This window comes from Delphinus delphis, chromosome 15 (assembly GCF_949987515.2).
Source record: "Delphinus delphis chromosome 15, mDelDel1.2, whole genome shotgun sequence".
Lineage (NCBI taxonomy): Eukaryota > Metazoa > Chordata > Mammalia > Artiodactyla > Delphinidae > Delphinus > Delphinus delphis.
In genome coordinates, this window is record NC_082697.1 from 22,579,197 (window position 1) to 22,600,598 (window position 21,402).

Sequence of the window (21,402 nt, forward strand, 5' to 3'; positions counted from 1 at the left end):
GACCACTGCACAGCTTCCAATCCATCCTGCCCATGTGGCCAGATAATTCTCCCTGAAACTCCTGTGACCACACTGCATCTCTTTACCAGGACCTTGGATGGCCCCCCCAACACAGGATAATGGGGAACTCAAGCCAGGCAGACCGAGGTGGGAAACAGCTCCTTGACCTTCTAACTGGGTGACCCTGACTTGACACTCACCTCCTCTAGGCTACAGTTTCTTTGTAAAGTATTTGTAAACGTGTGTGTGTGTGTGTGTGTGTGTGTGTGTGTGTGTGTGTGTGTGTGTGGTTAACTGGGCTAAATAAGGAACGTCAGATAAGTGCAACATTCCTGGACAAAGTAGCCATCACTGATCGATGGTGACACATCTCTCTGCTTAACCCAATCTCAGTCCCGAGCTCCAGGGATCAGAGATGACATGTGAGTTGAAGTCTATTTGCATCTCTGGTCATGATGGTCTTTCAGGTTCCTCTCAGCCCTGATATTCTGGGGATTGGAGTGTCCAGCCTGATAGGAGCCTGTAGTGTAATAACCGGAGATTGTGGAGGGTTAGGCCTGGGAAAGAGCTTGGGGGACAAGGCTGCCTGGAAGGTTGGCTGCTTACTGGAATTTTGTCCGCCTCCCTTCCTGTGTCTATGGAGGAGAGAGTAAATCAGAGAAGAAACTGGGAGAGTTCTGGGGGAGGGGAGAGGGGACAAAGAAGGGAGGACAGAGCATTCTGTGACTCAGATAGGAGGTGTTTGGGGGTCCCCAAACCCAAGCCTCACAACACAGATGGAGAAATTGAGGCACAGGGAGGGGTCAGGACCCACCCAGAGTGACACAGCACAGCTGAAACTAGAACTCAGGGCCCCTGAGCAAGGAGCAAGTGTGTTTCCCAGTCCAGAAACCTATCCCAAGCGCTGCCAGAGAGTGACTCCAGGTGTGTGCACATGTGCGCGTGTATACACGTGTACCCATGTGCAGCTGCGGGGAATGCAGTTGGTGCGGGGCAGGGGTAGGTGGCAGGTACCACCCAGCAGCCACCGCTCCTAGGTGTTGTCACAGTCTCCCTTGTGATTCAGAGGGAGTGGGAGAGACACAGAAAGGAGGCTGGGGAGGGAGAAGGGCCAGAAATTTAGAAGAAAGAAAGGGAGAGAGGCTGGCGGGGAGAAACAGGGCTGAGGGAGACAGGCAGACAGAAGGTTAAGATGATGGAGGGGAGGGGAAGCTGGAAGAAAAGGATGGAGGAAGGGAGGGAGAAGAGGAGAATGAGCGCTAATGGGGGATGGGCAGCGTCAGCGAAGGGAGGAGTGGGACGGAGCGCGTTCTCTGTTCTTTCTTTTCTTTCTCAGAAGTGGAGAGAGAGGGGCAGGATGGGGCAGACTGAGGGGGTAATGGCACCCCCGTGGGCCCTCCCAGGTAGGTCCTTTGGCTGGGGAGGGGCATGTGTGTGTAGTGAAGCTTCTGTTTCCCCCACCATCCTGGCTGGGGCCGACCCTGCCTGCCAGTCACCTGCCAGAGCTATTTCTGGAATGTGGAATCTGGGTCAGAGAAGGGGAGGGACAGAGGGGGTGCTGACAGCTGGGAAGCTGGTCAGCCCCCAGCAAGCGGGTTGGGGGGTGGGCAAGCTCCATGCCCTGCCCAGGGCCACTCCGGAGGGGCCCGCCCCTCCCAGGCTCTCACCATCTCAGTAAGTGGCCTTCACATCCACCCACCTGCTGGCATATGGCCTGAGAGCATATGTGCCCATGTGAGGGTGACAAAGAGGTTTCATGCCCCTCAGCGACTGGGGGCTCAGAACAGCCCTAGGTGGGGGACAGGCCCCGGACTGCTCACTTCCTGGAGACATATGCTGAGGACAGGGGGCAGCCTTCTGAGCAAGGGTGACCCCTGCAGGGAGACAGTGTCTGAGGGAGGGTGTACCTGTGGGTGGTGGGGTGTGTCTGTGAGGAGGGAGGTGGTTACGGGCCAGAATGCCATGGATGGTGGTGCAAGCTTTACACTGATAAAAGGTGCCACGTATAAGGGGGGTGCTGTTCACAACACAGACATAATCGAATTGTATATTTATTATGACACATCTGTGGCAGATGGCAGTAAAGGACATTATTCTAATAAAAATTGTGCTTCGTGGTAATTTTCCAATAGATGACAGTTAAGTGTCTTTCCTAACCCAGCACTAAGGTACTGTAGGGACCAACTGCAGGTCTGGGCACAGGTCTGAAAAATCTGGTGGCTTTGGTTTTCCCTGCAAGGCAGGTGAGTTTACTTGCTGAGCTTGAGAGGATCAGGGGTTGGAGGAGAGAGGAGCACGTACGTAGTAGTCACTATGGAGATGTGGAGGCAGGGCTGAGTGGGGAAACACGGGGTAGGGGGGATTGTTTTGGTGGCTCCAATCTGTTAGGGGCATGATTTCCTCACAGGTGTGGAGGTGGCATGAGCCTTGAAGGAGACACACACATATGTGAGAGATGTGCAACTGTATGTAGAGATTAGGTGTATGTTTGTGCATGTGAGAATATCAGTGTGCATGTGTTTTTATATGTTTTCAGAGAAAGAGGTCTAAGGGTACAGAACCTTATATATGTCCATAAGTAGGTATATATGTGCACACATGTCTGGGTAGGTGTCAGATGTTGCTACCAGTACTTTCTTGAGTATCCTGGTTTGGGCTTAAGCTCCCAAACTGAGAATAATTGGAGCCCCACATCCCTACATTTAAAGCCAGAAATGCTGGATTATTCATACAGGATGTGCTGAAGGGGCCGTGATTGAATTTTTTTTTTTTTTTTGTGATTGAATTTTTGGCCTCAATTCTCAACCCTTCCCTGTGTTCATGCCCTTTGCAATGTAACTGCAGTTTCTCCCACAAAAGGTTGAGTGTATTTCCCTGGACCTTGGCTTTGGGCTCATGTGACTTGCTTTGACCAACCAGATGTTCACAGGTGTGACACAGAGACTTGAAATGAGCTTGTACCGTGGGATTTGCCCTCTTATACTTCTGCCACCACCATGAGAAGTACATGCCTTGGCTAGGGCACTGATTCCAGGAGTGCGCTTTGGTTCCAGGAGGAGAATATAGGACATGCAGAGCAGAACCAGCCAACCAAAAAACTCATGAATGAGAACAAATGCGCATTACTGTGTGCCTCTGACATTAGATGTGCTTGTTTGTTACACGGCATTATTGCGATAATAGTTGATAGATACAGAAATTGGTACCAAGAGTGGGGTGTATAAGCAACAAAAACAAAAATATGTAGCATCGGCTCTGGGACCAAGTGGTGAGCAGTGAGCAACCTGTTAGAGTAGGCTTGAAAAAAGGTGCTTGGTAAAACTGTCAATCTACAGTAACTTGAAGAGAACCAATGGATTTGGGCAAGAGAGTTTCCAGGTAAAATGTTGAAAGCAAGAGCTGGCTCCTTTGGGCTGAATTTGATAAGGACTTAGCAGAAAGAGGAATTCATAAAAGAAATAGGGAGTGTCACAGGGAGTGTTTAGAGGGAATGCAGAGAGCCCAGAACTCGCTGAGTTGGACAAGAGATCAGTCAACTCCAGCTTCTCCAGCCAGTAAATCAGTTTCAAATTAATATACAGCCTGGGGACAAAGATCAGACCAAGGTTATGGCCTTAAGATACAGCATGTGGGTCAGATCAAATCGAAGATGTGGTTATGACATCTTTTATTAATACTCTAAAATAATAAGGTACCATTCAGTAGATGCTCTCAGCTGCTCAAAAGAGCTTCTAGAAAGCTTAAGAGCATGGCCCCACAGAAGCCTGATGCACCCAAAGTCATCATAATTGAGTTGAGAGAGACTGACATGACTCAAAAATAATTGTGGGTGTGCCTTTTGGTACATGGGGTTAAGTGGAATCAAATACATAGAAAACCCATACAGTGTTTGAGGGAGGTGTGTGGCCAAAACTATGATCAGCTGAGGCTCAAGGGACCGAGACCACTCAAGGTGTAAAAAGACAACTGGGTCCCTAACTTTCTTCAGGCAGGAAGCAGACAAAGGCGGCTCCTTGGCTGCCCAAAGGCCTATTCTCCAATGCTTTCTTTAGACAATGCCAACAAGGCTAATGGAAAAGAAAGGGCTTTCAGAGAGCAGAGCCAAGAGCTACGGAAAACCATGGCTTAGGGAATCAACCCCAGAGCGTAGAGCTTGGGCCTAGTCAAGAGACATTCCCTTTCCCAGAGTATTTGCCCAACATCTGCCCAGAAGGACTTCAGAATGGCCATGGATCAGTAAGTCTCTGAACCCCTTCTCCCTCTTTCTGAACGGGAGTGTGGACTGCAGTCATCCTGTCCCTATTTTACCAAGGTATGCTGGGTGTGTGTGGCGGGGGGTTGGGAGGTGGGAGGTAGATATCTTTTTTTTTTTTAATTTTAGATTTTAGGTTGCTTGATCAAGAGGAGCCAAATCCATATATGACACAGATCATGAGATGTTTTTTCCTTTTTAAAAAATGTACGTATGTATGTATGCATGTATGCATGTATTTATTTATTACTCAAGGAGAGTTGATTTACAATATTATATTAGTTTCAGGTGTACCATGAGATCCTGATGTTATGATTGGATGAGTCTTTTCAGGATCTTTGGGATAAGGGTATTTTCTGTGAGAGGGACACGAATAAATGTGGCCAAGAAAGTGGACCACAGTAAATTGAATTACTGACCCTGATTCTTCACCCCTTCCTCTGTCCACACGGTGGGAGGATAGTTCTCCATCCCTTGTTTTTGAGCTATGACTTCCTCTAACTAATAGGATTTTAGCAGATATTATGCAAGCAGGGACCTTGAAATGTGCCTGTGTAGTTAGGCTTGCTCTCTGTGCTTCTGCCATCAACATGAGAAGAACATGCCCTGCTAAAGCCACTGCTCCCAGGAGGACACTTTGGTCCCAGGAGGAGGGTGAGAAACATGTGGAGGAGAGCCATTCCAGCTGACCCACAAACTTGGGAGCAAGAAATAAATGTTACTTGTTGTATTACACTGATTTTGTACTTGTTTGCTTTGCAGCACTATTGTAGCAATAGTTGACCAATACAGGGACCCAGACAGTTCTGGGACATGTAGCCCATCACCCATCTTCAGTCCATTCATGAGTGATTGGGGTCGGGGGAGATTGGTGAGTGAAGGTTTATTTGAAGAAAATTGTTGATGTGCTATCTGATTCCCCAGGCCCACCTCCTGCTTAGAGAACTTTCCTTGGGCCTGATGATGTGGGGAATCTGATCCTTTACCTGAGACTCTTATAAGACTGTAGCAGAGTGCCTGGGAGAGCCTGGCAGGGATACCCTGGATTTGGAGGCCAAAGAAACTGGACCCCGACACCTGCTTTGGAGACTTCTAATGTGGAGAGGCTGGCAGGCTTAGCTGTGACAGCAGGTCTAGAAGGAAGGCTGTAGCAGACCAGCCTATACTTTCAGAGTTCTGCAAGGCACAGGCCTCATTTTCACATGGGTAAAGCGGGAGCTGAGGGAGACAGTAGGGCTGGAGTTGTCATCAGAGGAGTCTGCCCAAGATGGCTGCCTGGCAGGACCAGGTCCCCTGGCAAAAAGAGGCTGAGTGCGGAGGAGGGCAACCACTGGTTGGAGAAGCTGAGACAGAATAAGCAGCAGTGGCCTGGAGGGGGATTGCCCATGCTGGGAAAGAAGACACCACAAGGGCCCTGCAAGATAGGAGAAACTCTGAAAGCACCACCTAAGAGAAAGAGCTAGCAAGTGGCATCTGTCACACAGATACTCCTGATGCCAGACAACATCTGCACTAGTGACCTTCCCCTCCCCCTGGAGGAACCAGAAATGGCCACTGATGAACAAGGAACAGAGAAGACACTCACCACCACGCCCAGCTCCCCACTGTGGGCTTCTGAGCCCAGTCAGGCCCTAGCTGCAGGTGCATGAGGTCTGAAGTAGATGAGACTGATGTTTTGAAATGAGACCAGACTCTCAATACCTGAAAATGAGACTGTTCCTTAAGGTCTAAAAATGCCTGGAAAAGCTCGGGGATCTGCCCAGATATCAGCCACGATTTGAAAGGTAATAGTGAAACAAAGTGGTTTCTTGCTCTGCCCCCTGCCTTTGCAGTTTTCAGTCAATAAGCTGGTTTCTTGTGTATAGAATATCCATAAGATTCAGGCTCATTTATTTATATCAAACACCAACTGAGCGCTTGAAACATGTGGTTTTCCTACAATAATCCAACCTCAATGCCTTTGATTGTCAGGAGGCTCAGAGTCAAGTCTGAGAACCCGTAAGAACAGCTACACTTGTCAGCTCCTACCATGTGCAAGGGCCCGCCTAAACCTCTCCAGGCACAGCCTTATTTCATCTCCCCTGAGAGCTCTCTGGGGTCTGGCTTATGCCTCAATTTATACATGGGGAAACTGAGGCTCAGGGAGGAAAACTGTCTAGTCAGAGTGAGATCAAAGTTCTCTCTACTAAGCCAGAAATTTTGCTATGATCTTCCTGGGTCTTGATGGTCATGGCTTGCTCTGGGACACAGGGTCCCCTTTTTCTCTGATCGTGCCTGGGTTATTGTCAGAGAACTTAGAACAAGTATCAGAAAGGACAGGTTGTCCCTGACTGTGAATATGAGAGAAACCTGCAAACCCACCCCTTTGAGAAGGCTCAATGCAGATCCCATCCTCTTCCCTGCAGGGGCCCACCCTCCCCACAGGTTTGCCTACCTGAACTAATCCAAACAGGTAAGTAGGGCTTCAGTAAGAGCCAGGGTCTAGAGAGTCAGGGGCAACCAAGTATCTCACAAGCTCCAGCCCTCACGACCCCCTCACCCCATCCCCAGTGTTGACATCTGCCTCTGTGACAGCCCCCCACCCCCCACTGCTGCCATTTGAGCTCCAGTTCACCAGTTGGTGGGAAGTTCAGCCCCAAGGCCTCCTGCTTTTGCTGGCCACCCCTCCAATCCTGGCTCACCAACCATGGATTCCTCCCCACCTCTGGTCCACCAGGAACGGTCCCAGGGGTCCCCCATCTCGGTACTCACTCGGAAGCGTGCGACTATTGCTGAGGCTGCCGGTGCTGGGAGGGGGGGAAAGGGACTGCAGGGAAACACTGTCCTCCTCCTGCGAGCAGCCCGCCTGGATGGCGCGCAGGTAGCTGTGGCTGCGGGAGCGGAAGTAGCTGGGCAGCGGCAAGTCTAGAGCCTCCGCCGCGGTCGACTCTGCTTCACTGCAGGCCGACTCGCAGGCTGCCTCATACTGGTCGCTCAGATCTGCCTCCCGTACCTGTCAGGGCAAAAGCAGGCATCAGGGGCCGGCTGTGCCCACTGGGGAGGGATGGGGTGCTTGGTGGTCGGCTCAGCTGCAGAGCTGGAGTCTGTGGGGCCTCAACTCGGCCCACCCTCCTGCTCCCGTCTCACTTAGGACACGGGATGGGCAGATGGAGCCCTTAAGAAATATACAGACTCTCTCACCTCTTTGGGCCTCAATCTTCCCATCTCTACAATGGAGGAGAAACTAGTAAATATACTTTCTAGGATGTTAGCTAGGTTGTATCTTGTGTGTCCAGACTGATTAGCTAATAGATTTTGAGGTCATATCTGAATTCAGCCAGAAAGAAGGCTATAATCAGTAACGTCTGCCCTGGATGTTGGAATGGGGAGGTGGCAGTAGGTGTGCTAGATATTTACCATCTTACGGTCCAATTCCTTCATTTTTATAAGCAAAGAAACTGAGGGCTACTGAGGGGAAGATACTTGCCAGTTGTACCCAGTGAGGAAGTAGCAGAATCAATACTCCCAATGTATATTTAAGGAAGATTAATCTAGCCCTGGTGTACAGAATGGATGTTGGATATAGGGTCTGGAATGGAGGCAGAGGCCAGAGATGAAGCTGATGCCATAGTCTGGTGAGAGAAAATAATACTGGAATGAGGGTAGTGGCAGTGAGGACTGATTAGTCACACCTGCCATGGACAGTATGGAGAACGGAGGTATATATGCTATTTGCCATCTCACATCTAGTTCCACCTCATCTGGATGGTTTCTAAGTGTCCCTCTAGAAACAGGATCCTACAAATCTGCAGCTGGGGGTGTGAGTGCAGAGGGGGCTCACCATACATACACTCTCCAATGGTTCTGGAAGGGTCTGTCTGACCCATGTCTCAGGCCATCTTGGTACCTGGGGATCACAGAGTATAAGCTGAGGTGTCAGCTGGCTGAACATGGACACTGGGTGGGGGTCCGGGAAGACACCTGGGCTACACGGGAGGGGGCAAAAGTTGACTGAACACCCTGTGGAGGAAAAGATGAAGCTGGATCTGGGGCCACTGTGCCCTGGACCTGGCTGTGTGACCTCAGGCGGGCCAGCACTATTCTCTGGGTCAGTGTTTCCCTGTCTAAATGGACTAGAATGCCTGTGGACTCGTCTGGCACTGCATCAGGGAAAACGACTGGATGGATCATCACCCAATTTTTTTTCTGGCTGCACCGCGCGGCCTGTGGTATCTTGGTTCCCCGACCAGGGATTGAACCCGGGCCCTCGGCAGCGAGAGCGCGGAGTCCTGAACACTGGCCTGCCAGGGGATTCCTGATCATCACCCAATTTGGAGTATATGTTTGGAAAGGCCTAAATTTGCTCTGTTCCATATGGTAGCAACTAACCATGCGTGGCTATTTAGGTTTAAATTAATTAAAGTAAACAAAATTCAGTTCCTTAGTCACACTAGCCACATTTCACTTGCTCATGTTACCTTATTGGACAGCATGGATGATAGAACGCTTCCAATCATCCCAGAAAATTCTATCAGACAGCACTGATAAATTGAAACGTAGTCCATGTGACATACCCAAAATTCACTTGGATAGGGTATTAAAGAGACAGGTGTTTATCCTCCAAAGCTGCAGCCTGAGGTATATTGACAGGCCCCTGTGATTGCCAAAGGCGATGAGGTCTTGATTAGGGATTGCACGGTAATGGCCCACCTCTGGAGCTGGACTGCCAGAGTTTCATTCCCGGCTCCATCATTTTCTCACAAGAGGAATATGGGCAAGTCACTTAACTGCTCTGTGCCTCAGTTTCCCCATCTGTAAAATGGGGGCTAATTAGAGACCAGATTTCACAGGATTGTGGTCAAGATGAAATGAGATCATTCATAATCACATGCTTCGAATAGAGTTGGGAAAACTAAGCACCTGATAACCTGTACCTGTTATTACAGGCAACTTTGGGGGCAAGTGCAAAGATTTGTCAGTGTCGGTTAAGATGCTCCCAAGCTCCCAGGGAGAGGCCAGCTGGTTAGTGCTGTTGGTATGTATAGGCCGTGCTGTAGGCCGTGTGGCCTTGGATCAGTCCCTTGCCACTCCTGGCCCCAATGAGGACTTGGGCCCAGAGCACCATCCCTGCCTCTCTGTCTGGCCTTGGGGCTGGGGCCTGGGAGGGAGGAGAGGACCACCTCCAGGGGCAGGATGGGCATGCGTGGGATGGGGCACCCTTAGGACAGGTAGACAGTGCCAGGATTGGCGTCGTCTTCACCACCTTTGGTAAGCTTGAAAAGTCTCTGCATTAATTCCAGAACCCTAACATCCTTAAAGGTCTTACTGGAACCCAAGAAAGGAGATAAGTCAGGGGATCTTGTGGCTGGGATGTGAAGGCCAATGCCCCCAGCCCCTGATCTGTCCAAATGGAAAAGTCTCCCCAGGCCTTTCCCAGGCTTTGGGGAATGAGAGGAAGGAGGGAGCTAGAAGCTCTCAGGGTACACCTTCCTTTATCTTGGGGTGATTATTTAAAAAAAAATTTTTTTTAATTCAAGTATAGTTGATTTACAATGTTATGCCAATATCCTGGGGTTATTCTTGCCCCATCCATAGACCCTAGCCCATTCTTTTCCATTTTTGAGAAGAGGAAACTGAGGCACAGAGAAGTGAAGCGATAGGGCCAAAGAGTGGAAGGTCCAGGCACCAATGTGATTCCTGACACTATCTTCACTGGAGGGGGCTTTCCTGGTGCCGGCTCTGCTTGTACCTGCCCGGCTCAGGGGCCAGGACCACTGAGGTGCCTGAGACCCAGCCCTGGCCTCTGGGATTGGGGGACAAGAGAATGGCAAACATACTGACCTGCTGCTCGTGGCCAAACAACTGGGGGATCAGGGAGGCCTGTCCAAACATCTGCAGGAAAGAGATGGGGGAGGGTTATAGGGAGACCGAGGCTGGGGGCTAGGGTTGGGTATTCAGGCCTGGCTGCAAGAGAACTTGTGGCTGGCTGGTCTAACCTCCTCCCCAGACTGGCTGAGGCCCAGCTGCTGGGAGGTCTTGGCTTCCTCCAGGGGTGGGAGGCTCACTCCTTCTGGGGCTGGGTGTTGTTGAAGACTTGTAATCTGCTGTTTGTAAGTCTTTCTCCTGGGTTGGCTTCTGGGACCATGGATGTCCTGTCTGCTGCCTCTCACCTGGGCAGGCAGCTCCCAGGATGTACAGATTAGGGACAGAGCCCAGAGACTTCTCTTCCCTGGTCAGGGCTTACACAGTCCAGTGACTGGTGGGAGCGGGGTTTCTTCTGGCAGGAGTTGAGGCCTCAGAGACACAGACAGAACTGGACATCTCTGACTTTGGGGTGATATATGTGGCTCAGGTCACTCAAGCTTCATGGGATGAGGGTCTGGGGGTTCAGAGGACCCTGGGCTAGGGGAGAGCTGGGGCTGGGCAGGGCGTAGTTGGAGAGACCTGCTGGGGTCCCCAGCCTGGCTCATTCCGTGTACCTTTTCGTGTAGGCAAAGGACAAAATTGTTCCAGGTGCCAGGGCCAGGCAGGGGATGGAGACGGTGGGTGTGAGAGAGACAGACAGGCCCAGAGAGAAACATGGAAATGAGACACACTGGAGAGAATCAGAGAAAAATGTGAACGAGGGGAGAGAAAAACAGAGGGAGACAGACACAGACCGACAGGGAGACTGAGGGATGAGAGAACAGGCAGGATGGGAGAGACAGGGAGGGACGCCATCCATTCAGCAAACCTACGTGCCCTGTGCCATGTGCTGGGGACTCTGTGGGGACAAGACAGCAAGGTCCCCGTCTGCAGGGAACTCCCAGTCTTAAGAGTGAGACAGACATCAACTAACAAGTATAGTTCCAGATAGTGAGAAGTGCTGTCAAGAAAATTAAGCAGAGTAAGGAAACAGGGCCCCGGGGACGCCCTGAGGCAAGCGATAGGGCAGGTCCCTCTGAGGTGACATTTGAGCCAAGACCTGGGACACGGAGAAGAACCAGCTGTGCAAAGATCTGAGAGAAGATGCTCCTGGGAGAGGCAGAGCAAATGCAGGGGGCCTGGGGCAGGAATGAGGTGTGTGAGGGGCAAAAGGGGGCCAGAGTGGCTGGAGCAGAGTGAGTGACAGAGCAAGTCGGGGAGCACATCTGAGAGGGAGGCCAGGCTTCACAGGTCTGGCTTTCACTAGGGTGAGGTGGAAGCCATGGGAGGCTTCGGAGCAGGTGACGTGATTTGACTTCTGTCTTTTACAAGCTCCCTCTGGCCGCTGAGAATAGATTGGGGGTGGCAGGCCCGGAGTCCAGGACAGGACAACGGCACAGGTGAGACTTGGTGGGGCCTGGATGAGGACGGTGGGGCAAAGGGTCCCCTGGCCGGGGGTGGGGGGCTCTCCCTCTCCCCACGTCAGAGGTCAGTCTCCTTGGAGCGTGGGAACGACAGTGCTGAGGATGGGGGCTGGGGCGGGCTTGGCCGGGCCAGGAATATGGGGTGGTAAGGAGTTGGAATCCGCAAGTTTTAAGCAGTCCGTTAGCCCAGGCCGTGGGGCTGCACACGGCGGGACCTGGGGCCTGTTCCTGACCAGAGAGGTGGCTGCGTCTGCACCTGGCTGCCTCTACTGCCCCACTGTGCTACTATTGGCAGATGTCTGCCCTCTCTGGGCCTCGTCTCCCCATCCACACCATGGGGGGAGCCCTCAAGCCTTGACTGGTCGTCCCTTTGCAAACTGTAAAGTACTGTGCACAACACGGTAGGGGCTGAGGTCCAGGTCTGGGTCTGACAGCCCTAGATTTCTGCCCAGCTTTGCCTCTTCCTAGCTGTTGTGACCCACCCCTATCTGGGCCTCAGTTTCCTCATCTAGGAAATGGGGATATGGATGATATCTGGGGGTGGCTGTGAGGGATCAAGGAGCTAGCTGATGGTTGAGAGAATTAATGGTACAGCACAGTGTGTTTACCGCTGTTAGTGGCAGAGCTGGCTGGGCCCTGGCAGTCCAACTATCCACTGATCAGGTGGGACATGGAGGTCCAGAGTGGAGAAGCAACTTGCCCGAAGTCACACAGCAAGATGCCAATGCTAAGCATCAAGGGAGCCACCCTTTGCTGAGCACGTTATGTTTATCTCATTGATTCCTCACAACCCTTTGAAATAGGAATTATCACCCTCCGATGGTAAATTAGGAAACTGAGGCTCAGGGAGGGGGTGTTTTGTCCTGGGTTCATACTGTCAGTGACAAGACTGGGACTCAAACCCAGGTCTCCAGTACCCTATCCTCAGGGCTCCTGGGTCTAAGGCAGTGGTATGGCCCCTTCCTCTGGGCCCACAGCTTAGGCCATCAGTGTGAGGCCCTGTGACTGCTCTCCAGCCACAGGACAGTCAGTGGGGAAGAGACACACACAGGCAGCTTCAGGAACAAAGACCGAACAGAAGCACAGGGCAGATATTCGGGGGCCACTCAACAGAGGCTGGACCTGGACGTCTGTCCTTTTCCTGGGTGGGAGTTGGGGCTCTCCCAAGCCCTCTGACCTTCTGGCTGCCTGCCACCCTTACCTGGCTGATGCAACTGGAGTCGTTGAGGCTGTCGCTGACGGGGTGGTAGTCCTCCTCCCAGCTCGGACACTTGGAGGGCAGCAGCATATCCACTGAATCCAGGCGGTCCAGACTCCTGGTGGGGATGGGGAGCAGATGGGGCTCAGCCCACCCTTTGTTCAGCATGGGAAACTGAGGCCCAGAGGGGGAGAAACGGGCCAAGGTTATCCAGGGGCAGAGGGTAAAATGGAAGTCACTGCCATCCCGGGTAGCGTGGGGGGTGATGAGCAAGGGGAGAGCTGCTCCCAGCCTTTGGAGGCCTTGTGAGTCTGGAGAGTGCCGATGGCCCTCACCTGTCATGCCCACTGCAACCGCGAGGTGGCAGCACAAGCTTGCTCTTGACTGTTTCAAACCAGGGGTGGGCCACACCAGCTCAATTCTACAGCCCCCTCCTCTGCAGGCCTGGGGCAATTCCAGGGGCTGGACAGAGGAGATGGGTCCAGGCCCACAGCCTTGACCTCCGGCCAGGGCCGCCCAAAGGTCATCAGTTTTGACACAATGTCCAGGTGGCCTCCACCAGGCCCCTGAAGACTCACCACTTCTCCCCATAGCCCTGGCTCTTCAATCTTTCTCACATCTACCTGACCCTGGGCCTCCCCCTCCCCAACTCCCCTGCTCTGGAAATAAGGTCCAAGCCGCCAATAGCTCAGGACCTTGACATAGACAAACTTGGATTGGAATCCAGCTTCCTCACTGGGTGACCCTGGGCAAGTCGTCACCCCTTAAGTCTCAGTTTCCTCACCTATAAAGTGGGGGATGTCACTGTGCCTGCCTGCTGGGGCTGTAAGGAGGTTTCAGTGACGCAGATTCAAGGGCACTGGGGCAGGCATAGAGCCCAGAGCGCAGCGAGGGCTAACAGATGGCCCGCATTACTGTTACTACAGGAATACTCCTTTTATTGCACTTCACTTTACTGCGTTCTGCAGATATTGTTTATTTTGTTTTTCTCTTCTTTTCCTTTTAACAAATGGAAGGTTTGTGGCAACCTGGAGTTGTCAGGTGATGGTTAGCATTTTTCAGCAATAAAGCATTTTAAAATTAAGGTATGTACTTTTAAAAAGACATAATGTTATTGCACACTTAGACTACAGTGTAAACACAACTTTTACATGCACTGGAAAACAAAAACATTTCGTGTGACTCACTTTATTGCCCTATCCACTTTACTGCGGTGGTCTGAGGTATGCCTGTACTACTATTATCAATACCCTCTCATTCAAGGCCTGGGCCCTGGTCCTGCCCACCTCTCCCACCTCCATGCCCACAGGTCATTCAAGGAATTGCAGGATCTCAGGAGTAGAAGGGGTCTTAGAGATCATCTAGCTCAGCCCCCTTCACTTAAAGCTAGGGAAACTGAGGCTCAGAGAGGGTGAGACCTAGGAATGGCTGGTGGTGTCCTGAATTCCCACCTGGAGGCCATTCCCTGCCTCTGTCCCAGCCAATGAGACTCCCTGCCTCAGTCTACTGTCACCTGCCCTGCTCTATTCCCTCTGCTGCAGTCCTCCTAGGCTACCTCCTCCAATGAAGCTCTGGCTCTTGCCCCCAGGAGTAGAACTAGGGCTAAGCTTGTTTCCTTTAACTCTTCCAAGTCCTTTGTTTCTGACTTGCTTTTGTTTCTCTCCCTCAGAGGGTTCTGAATCACGTATACCAACTTTCACCTGTTTTGCACTCATTCTTTTCTGTTCTAATCCCCACGGTGACTTCTGCATGTGAAAGGCTCACTTCTCTCTCTAACATGTTATTTGTTGCTTCCTGTGTGCACGTGTTTCATTTTCCACGCTTTCACTAACTCTTCCCAGTCTTAAAGCAACAGGATGGGGCTCCATTGGTGGAATGCCAGGCCGGGTGATGGGACAGGTGAAGGCTGTCTATCTCCCTTTCACTTCTGGATCCTCCCTCATCCCCAATCTCGGAGCTCAACTCAGGGGTCAATTACAGGGGCACTGGCAGAGGGGGCTCTGGCCTTCCCTGGGCAGTGCTGGCACAAGGGGTGGGCTCACTAAGGGCAGCGTTCTCAAACCTGAAGAAGAGGGTCTCCTAGGCAGTTCCCCTGTACGAGTGGAAATCATCTGGGGATGTAGCCCCCGTGGGCAGGGTTTACCTGGGCCAATCACTCCGGAGAGACTCCCCTTATGATTTACCAAAGGATAAGGCTCACCTGTGGTCAGGACTTAACTGTGGGGGGCTTATGGGGTGGGTTCACCAAATGGCGGGGCTCTCCGGAGTCAACTCATCAAAGTGCAGGGGCCAAGCTAAGGATGAAGATCTCAGGAAGGGGACTAACCGGAAGGAGGGTTCACCTAGGGGGCCTGGATCATTGGGGGTGGGGATTCACCTGGGTCTGAGGCTGGAGGGCAGGATTCATCTGTGGGGCTGGGATCTCCGGGCGGGCGGCTGAAGAGGAGGAAGGCGAGGTTCCCAGGGGTGGGACATACCTGTGAGGGGCTCACCTAGAGGGCAAAGCTTGCCTGTGAGCCAGGGCGGTACGAGTGTAAAGAGGCTTTCCCAGAGGAGCGCTCACAAGTGGGCGGTGCCCCAGTGGAGCAGGGTAAGCCTGCGGGCGTGGCTCACTTTAAGGGAGTGGTCCCCTTAGGGAGCAGAACTCACAGGTGACCAGGGCTTCTGGTGCGGGGTTCCCAGGGGGCAGGACTCACTGGTGAGCAGAGGCTTCCTGGGGCGGGACTTGGACTTCGGAGAGGCTCTCCCACGGTGGGGCTTCTGGGGGTCAGGGCTGGCCTGCGGGCGAGACTCTAGGGGGCGGGACCGTGCGCTCACCTGCGGGGATTGCTCTGCTCTCCCAGCGACTGCTGCGTGGCCCTCAGGTAGCTCTGGCGCCGCGCCGCCGTCTTGGGGGAGGGCTTGGGGCTGCCGCCGGACTCGTCACTGTCCTCGTCGCCCATGGCCTTGATGTAGCTGCCGCTGCGCATTCGCCGGCACGGGATGGGGCCCTCGCCTGTGGAGTCCGCCTCGCGCGGGGACAGCAGCGAGGTGGTCCATTCGCCACCGCCTCCGGGCACCTGGGGTTGGGCGGACAGCCCTCAGCAAGGGTGGCTCAGGGGGCAGCGCACACCCCCAGCGCGCCGCCGGCCACCCAGCCTCGGGCTCATCACCTGGGGAGTGAGCTGCACGCTAGAACCCCCATCTCCAGGCCCCTGAAGCTCCCTCGCTGCCCACCTCGGGGAATTCGGCCTTCGGTGCGGGGTACTGCCACTAAAGGCACCCACGAGCAGGGCGGAGCCAGGGCTGGGAAGGATACCTGGGTCCCAGAGCCAGTTCTGCCGCAGCTTCACTATGTGGCCTTCTCCAGCCTCAGATCTCCGTGGACCCCAGGCTGAGCGTGCCCCAGCAAAACCGTCCAGACAGAATGATCACAGTGGCTTCCACTGCAGCTACCCTTCTGAGCAACCCCTGTTCCCATCACTTCCCCTGCTGTCTCAGTGGATGGCTCATGATCCCACTGCCCAGATAGGAACAGCAGGCTTGAGAGAGGTCCCTGGACCCTAGGATGGTGGGGGAGGATGAATCAGGGGACCCCAGCGCATCAGTACAGAGGCGAGGTCTTTGGGGCCAAACAACATTCCTCATCCTACAGGTGGGTAAACTGAGGTACAGAGAGCACAAGGGCTTTGTGGGGTCTGGCAGCCATGTGGTGAGCTGGAGAAAGCGCTCAGTGTTCCCATCTGAACTCCAGGGACCCCATCTGTGGAAGGGGGCTGTGATAAGGGTAAGGTCACAGCTGTGAGGGCAGCCCCGGTCCTCAGTGGTTACAGTGGCAGAAACCAACTGAGGGGACCTCCCCTGCCCTTCTGAGGCCAGGCTCTGCCAGCTGCTCCAGGGCAGCACACACTGTCTACACTCTTGTTCACCTGATACCCACCGATGTGTCCACACAGTGGATATTCACCTCGTTATGGAGTACGCTCATCTCAGCACTCACACGTACCTCAGCCTGAGCACAGGGTGAACACGCCGTGCCATGTACACGCACCTCAGAGAGCAAGCATACCCTTTCCCCGCACACCCCTCTCCCCAAGGATGCACCCCAGCCACTTCATCACGTGCCCACACCTCAGTGAGTGCACGACGTGAACACAGAGCGTACACACCTCCTCACGTGCACACCAGCCACCACTGCACCGCGGAACATCTCAACGTGTCCCTCCTCACCGTGTCCCCGCCTCAACACACACAGAGCACACACCTTCACCAGGTCTATATGTCACCGCGGACACCCAGGCACACGTTTCTCAGTGTACACAGCACACCCATTCTTCGCCACGCCCACAAGTGCTCACCACACTCCCCAAGTCACCGCGCCTGCACAGAGACCACGTTCTTCTCAGTTCCCACAATGCCAGTGGCTGGTTCTCGGCTGAGGGAGGGTCCCTGCCTGGGCTTCCCATCCCAGGTCCCCACCCCTGCGGCTTTCCCGTTAACACCCTCCTCCCCAACTGACTGCCCAGCCAGTCGCCAGGACCTGCACATTCTACCCCAAACCATTTGCTAGTCAATCCTTCCTACCTGCACCTGTCCCTTGGGAAGGTGGCTTTGTATATCCCCGCTCAACACCTGTTGCTTCCCCAGCCCTTACCCACCTACTTCCTGTTGAGCAAGCAGGCAGCACCACTCCAGGGCCTGCAGGGCCACCGTTTCACGGTGTTTCTGAAGCATTCTCACGTGATCAGACCAAACCATATCATTTGAGAGGGAGCTAGGTCACACACCACCCCCTCTGATGTTTCTAAGCTAAGGAAGTAGATTGAGAGCCACAAAAGCCTTAAATATATAAAATACTGCCTAGATTTCATTTCCCTCCTATTGAAAAAAATAGCCTCCTCCCCCCATAGTCTCACTGTCTTTGGAATTTTATATGGAATGACAAGAACTCAGGTCAGACTTTGATGTTCATCCGGTTCAAAATGCATCTAATGGGGCTTCCCTGGTGGCACAGTGGTTGAGAGTCCGCCTGCCGACGCAGGGGACACGGGTTCGTGCCCCGGTCCGGGAAGATCCCACATGCCGTGGAGCGGCTGGGCCCGTGAGCCATGGCCGTTGAGCCTGCGCGTCGGAGCCTGTGCTCCGCAACGGGAGAGGCCACTACAGTGAGAGGCCCGCGTAACACACACACACACACACACACACACACACACACACACACACACACACGCACGCACACAAAATGCATCTAATGTGTTCCCAAAGGCTGGCCAGGCCTGTGCTGACATGCCCTCCAGGATGAGGGACTCACTACCTACTGAAACAGCCCCTTCCATCTGCAGGTGAACCGAAATCTACTTCCTGTAACTTTCACCCACAGCTTGGGCTCTGGTACCGGGAGCCACCCAGTTCTCAGCCACTCACCCTGCCCTTGAGAGGCCCAGCACAAGTGTAGCAGCAGAGATGTCTCTGAGCCTTCTGCCACTTGCCAGGAGTGCAGCCTTGGTGCATAATAAGTGCCTCAATAAACATTAGTGTTTGAAAGAAAAAAGCTAGTTCCCCAAACTGATTTAGGGCCTCGGGGCTCCTGCAGTCCCCCTGCTCATCTCCAGCACATTCCGCTCATGCTGACAGGAGTGTCTGCTCATGTGTCTTTCTCTCCCAGCATCCTGATAATCGGGACTATGTCTTATTTATTTCTCACTCTATTCATTCAAGGGTCCATCTGTTCATCTACCCCTCTCTCCTCTCATGTTTCTTGAGCACTTCCTGTATGACAGACCCTGTCTTGGGCCCTGGGGACACAGAGCTGCACCAGATATGGTCCCTATCCTCAAGGAGCCCCCAGTCTGGGGGCAGTACCAGGCAGGAGGCTGGCAAGCAGAATGCCACGCAATTGGTCCTCGGAGGGGATAGAAGGCACGGCTTCCATAGTTTTCTTCTAAAGGGAAGGGACATGTTTTGGTCCCTACTCAGGGCCGGTCTCAAAAGGGTCCTAATCAATGTCTGCTGAGAGCATGACCAGTGGAAGGAATCCTTTTACTAGCAAGATACCACCAGCCACCCATTTCCTAAGCGAGTCAACAGAGGCCTGAGTGAAACAACTTTCCAAGTCAATCTGTGACAGAGCTGGACTTCAAACTGGTGCCTTCCCCACAATCCCTCCCCCTCCCCTGACCCTGGCAGGGACCCACCTGCAGGTAATGATAGGCAAGACCTTGGTGGCAGGATTTGGACTTTAGCAGGCTCTTATCCAAGGTGGCTGAGGTCTTCTGGCAGACCTCATGGGCGTGGCTGAGGGTCAGGGTGGACCAGGAGCCCCGCTTGACATAGTTGGTGTCCGCGGCCACCCCAAGGCTGGGGCAGGTGGCCGGGGGTGCCGGCGGAGGTGGCGGGGCGGTCAGCTCGGCGGTGTTGTTCTTGGCGGCTCTGAGCATGTGCCCACTGATGGTGTTGTAGGCGTGCGTGAAATAGCGTGGCTGGCTGCGTTCTGTCTGGCGGCCTAGTGTCATCAGTCCAGAGGCTGGGCCACCGCTGCGGAAGGTGCCACCCTCACCATCCAAGTTGTCGTCGGAGCTCCACCAGCCCGAGATGTTGGAACGGCTGCGCCGCTTGGGCTCCCCGGCCTTGGCCCGCTCCTTGCTCTTGGCCCTCCGGCCCTTGCCGTCCTCCAGGCCACCTTTCTTGCCGCCATTGCCGCCGACCTTGCCTGCCGTGCCCTCCAGGGAGGGCGCCTTGGTGAAGAAGAGCCGCTGGACCGAGTGGACCAGGTGGCGGATGCGGCCAGGACTCTCGCCCCGGGCCTTGGCCTCCCCGCGGGGGAACTGGAGAGTGCTGAAGCCGTCGCGGTGGATAGGCAGCTGTTTCTCAAACTGGTCCAGGAGGTTGGCAGGCAGCCGGTTGATCTTGGTGGCCTGGGCGTGGCTGGGGAAGGGGCTCTCCTCTGGCACCTCGAAGTGGGAGTTGTAGTGGATGCGGGGGAAGGTGCTGCTGGGTGGTGGCAGCTGGTTGTTGAGCGGGAAAAGCCCGTCCCCTGGCAGAGCATTCTGCCCAGGGAAGCGAGCCTCGCGGGCGAAGGCCTCCGTGGGCGATAGCAGGTAGGGGTTGCGATCAGGCCCTGCGAACAGGGGCTCGTGTGGTGGGTCCAGGCTGTCGGACAGGTGGCGGGGGCGGCTGTCACCGAGGCCTTTCATGATCCCGGCCCTCGGGGCAGGGGCCGTCGCCCTAGCGCGTTGCCCGGGTCTCCTCTCCCGGGCAGCAGCTAATCTGGGGAGAGAAGACAGACAGGCGTTAGCTGGATGTGGAGGGGATAGGATGCTGGGAAGGTCAGCCAGACCCCCGCAGATCTCAAGGTTGGGAGGATTTCTGAAGACTCCTGGCCTGCCCTTAACATTGTGGGTCGGGAATCACGAGTACAAATGGAGACCCACATACCATACGGATAAATAAAAGCGACATCTCAGGCTAGCAAGACTTTAAACAAAATACGTTCTACTCTCCTACCTTGACGAACATATTTTCACAATAACCTGGAAAGCCAGGTTCGAACTCAGACTTCTTGGTCTCCTCCAAATTCCATGGCAGCATGTGGTCAGGGGGAAGCTGCCTGCCCTCCCTTTTCCTCCTGTCTCTGACTCTGTTCCTCACCACGAGGAGCCCCACCCATGCGTGCACCCCCAGCTCACTCCACATGCCCCCCAAACAGCCACCCCTCAGCCCTAGGGCTGGTCCCACTGGCAGTGTAGGCCACCATGGGAGGATCTGTGCTGGCCCTGGAAGCAGGCCTGGGGTCTCTGGCGCAGGGAATTCCAGGCTGGGGTCTGCCCAGGCTGCAGAGTGTGGTCGAAAGGGGGATGTAGGCTCTGGGTGGGCATGTTCCCTTGGCCCCTGAAACTTCCTTGCCTCGTGGGGAACAACAAGGTTGAGAGAGGGCCAGAGAGGCCTTCTGAAGAGTGGGGCCTGGGGCCGGGGCCCCTCTTACCCAGGTCTGAGGGCAGTACTGTCCCACCTCTATTTTAGCAGAAGAATCCTTACATCAACATGTAAACCCTCTGTAAAAACCCACTCTGTCCTCAACAAAAGTCTACTGAGTGTGACCCCTGGGCTAGAGGCTGGGGGCTGCAGCCATCAGACAGGCCAACAAGCCCATCAGCCCATCCTTTGCTACTGGGATGAATCAATGACACCTGGCCTGGGACAGAGTTCCCAGCAAGTCAGTAGCAGGAGCATATCCTCAGGATGAAAGTAGGTGGAGCCATTGTGCCTCAGTTTCTCTATTGTAAAATGGGCCTTCCAGCCAGAACCATCCTGGAAATGCCAGTCTCAAACTTCGGTAAGTCCCTTTCCTTTCTGGGCCTCAGTCTTTCCATCTGTACCATGGGGCAGAGGGGGAGGTCAGCAAGCTTTCTTAGCCCTGGACCCCACTAGTCATGCTTGGAGGAGTCCCAAGGCTTGGTCCGGCCTGTGTGCCTGGTGTGCTGAGGAGCTGCAAGGAGTTGGTACGGCTGGAACGGAGCAAGTGAGGCCAAGGGCACTGGGGACAGAGGAAATCTCAGAGGGGCTGGGCCAGAGTGTACGGGCTCCGGCTGAAGCCAGGTACGGGAGGCAGAATGATGGCTCCCAAGATGCCCAGGCCTAATGCCCAGAACCTGTGATTATGATACTTC

At 54.0% G+C, this 21,402-nt stretch overlaps 1 protein-coding gene across 7 annotated transcripts in view; it reads right to left on the reverse strand.

The window, feature by feature from the left end:
• DLGAP4 (DLG associated protein 4) overlaps positions 1–21,402 on the reverse strand; it is a 201,320-nt gene that overhangs the window by 71,565 nt on the left and 108,353 nt on the right. For 3 of the 7 annotated variants that reach the window (XM_060030844.1, XM_060030845.1, XM_060030851.1), the window contains exons 3-8: positions 18,931–20,002; positions 15,575–15,816; positions 12,761–12,875; positions 10,073–10,123; positions 8,073–8,138; positions 7,004–7,244 (exon numbers count right to left, since the gene is read on the reverse strand). In XM_060030844.1, the coding sequence (XP_059886827.1) occupies positions 7,004–7,244; positions 8,073–8,138; positions 10,073–10,123; positions 12,761–12,875; positions 15,575–15,816; positions 18,931–19,929 (1,714 nt within the window). In that variant the 5' untranslated portion in view covers positions 19,930–20,002. The remainder of the gene's footprint in view (positions 1–7,003; positions 7,245–8,072; positions 8,139–10,072; positions 10,124–12,760; positions 12,876–15,574; positions 15,817–18,930; positions 20,003–21,402) is intronic. The other 4 variants (XM_060030847.1, XM_060030848.1, XM_060030846.1 and 1 more) reach the window with 3 other exon arrangements.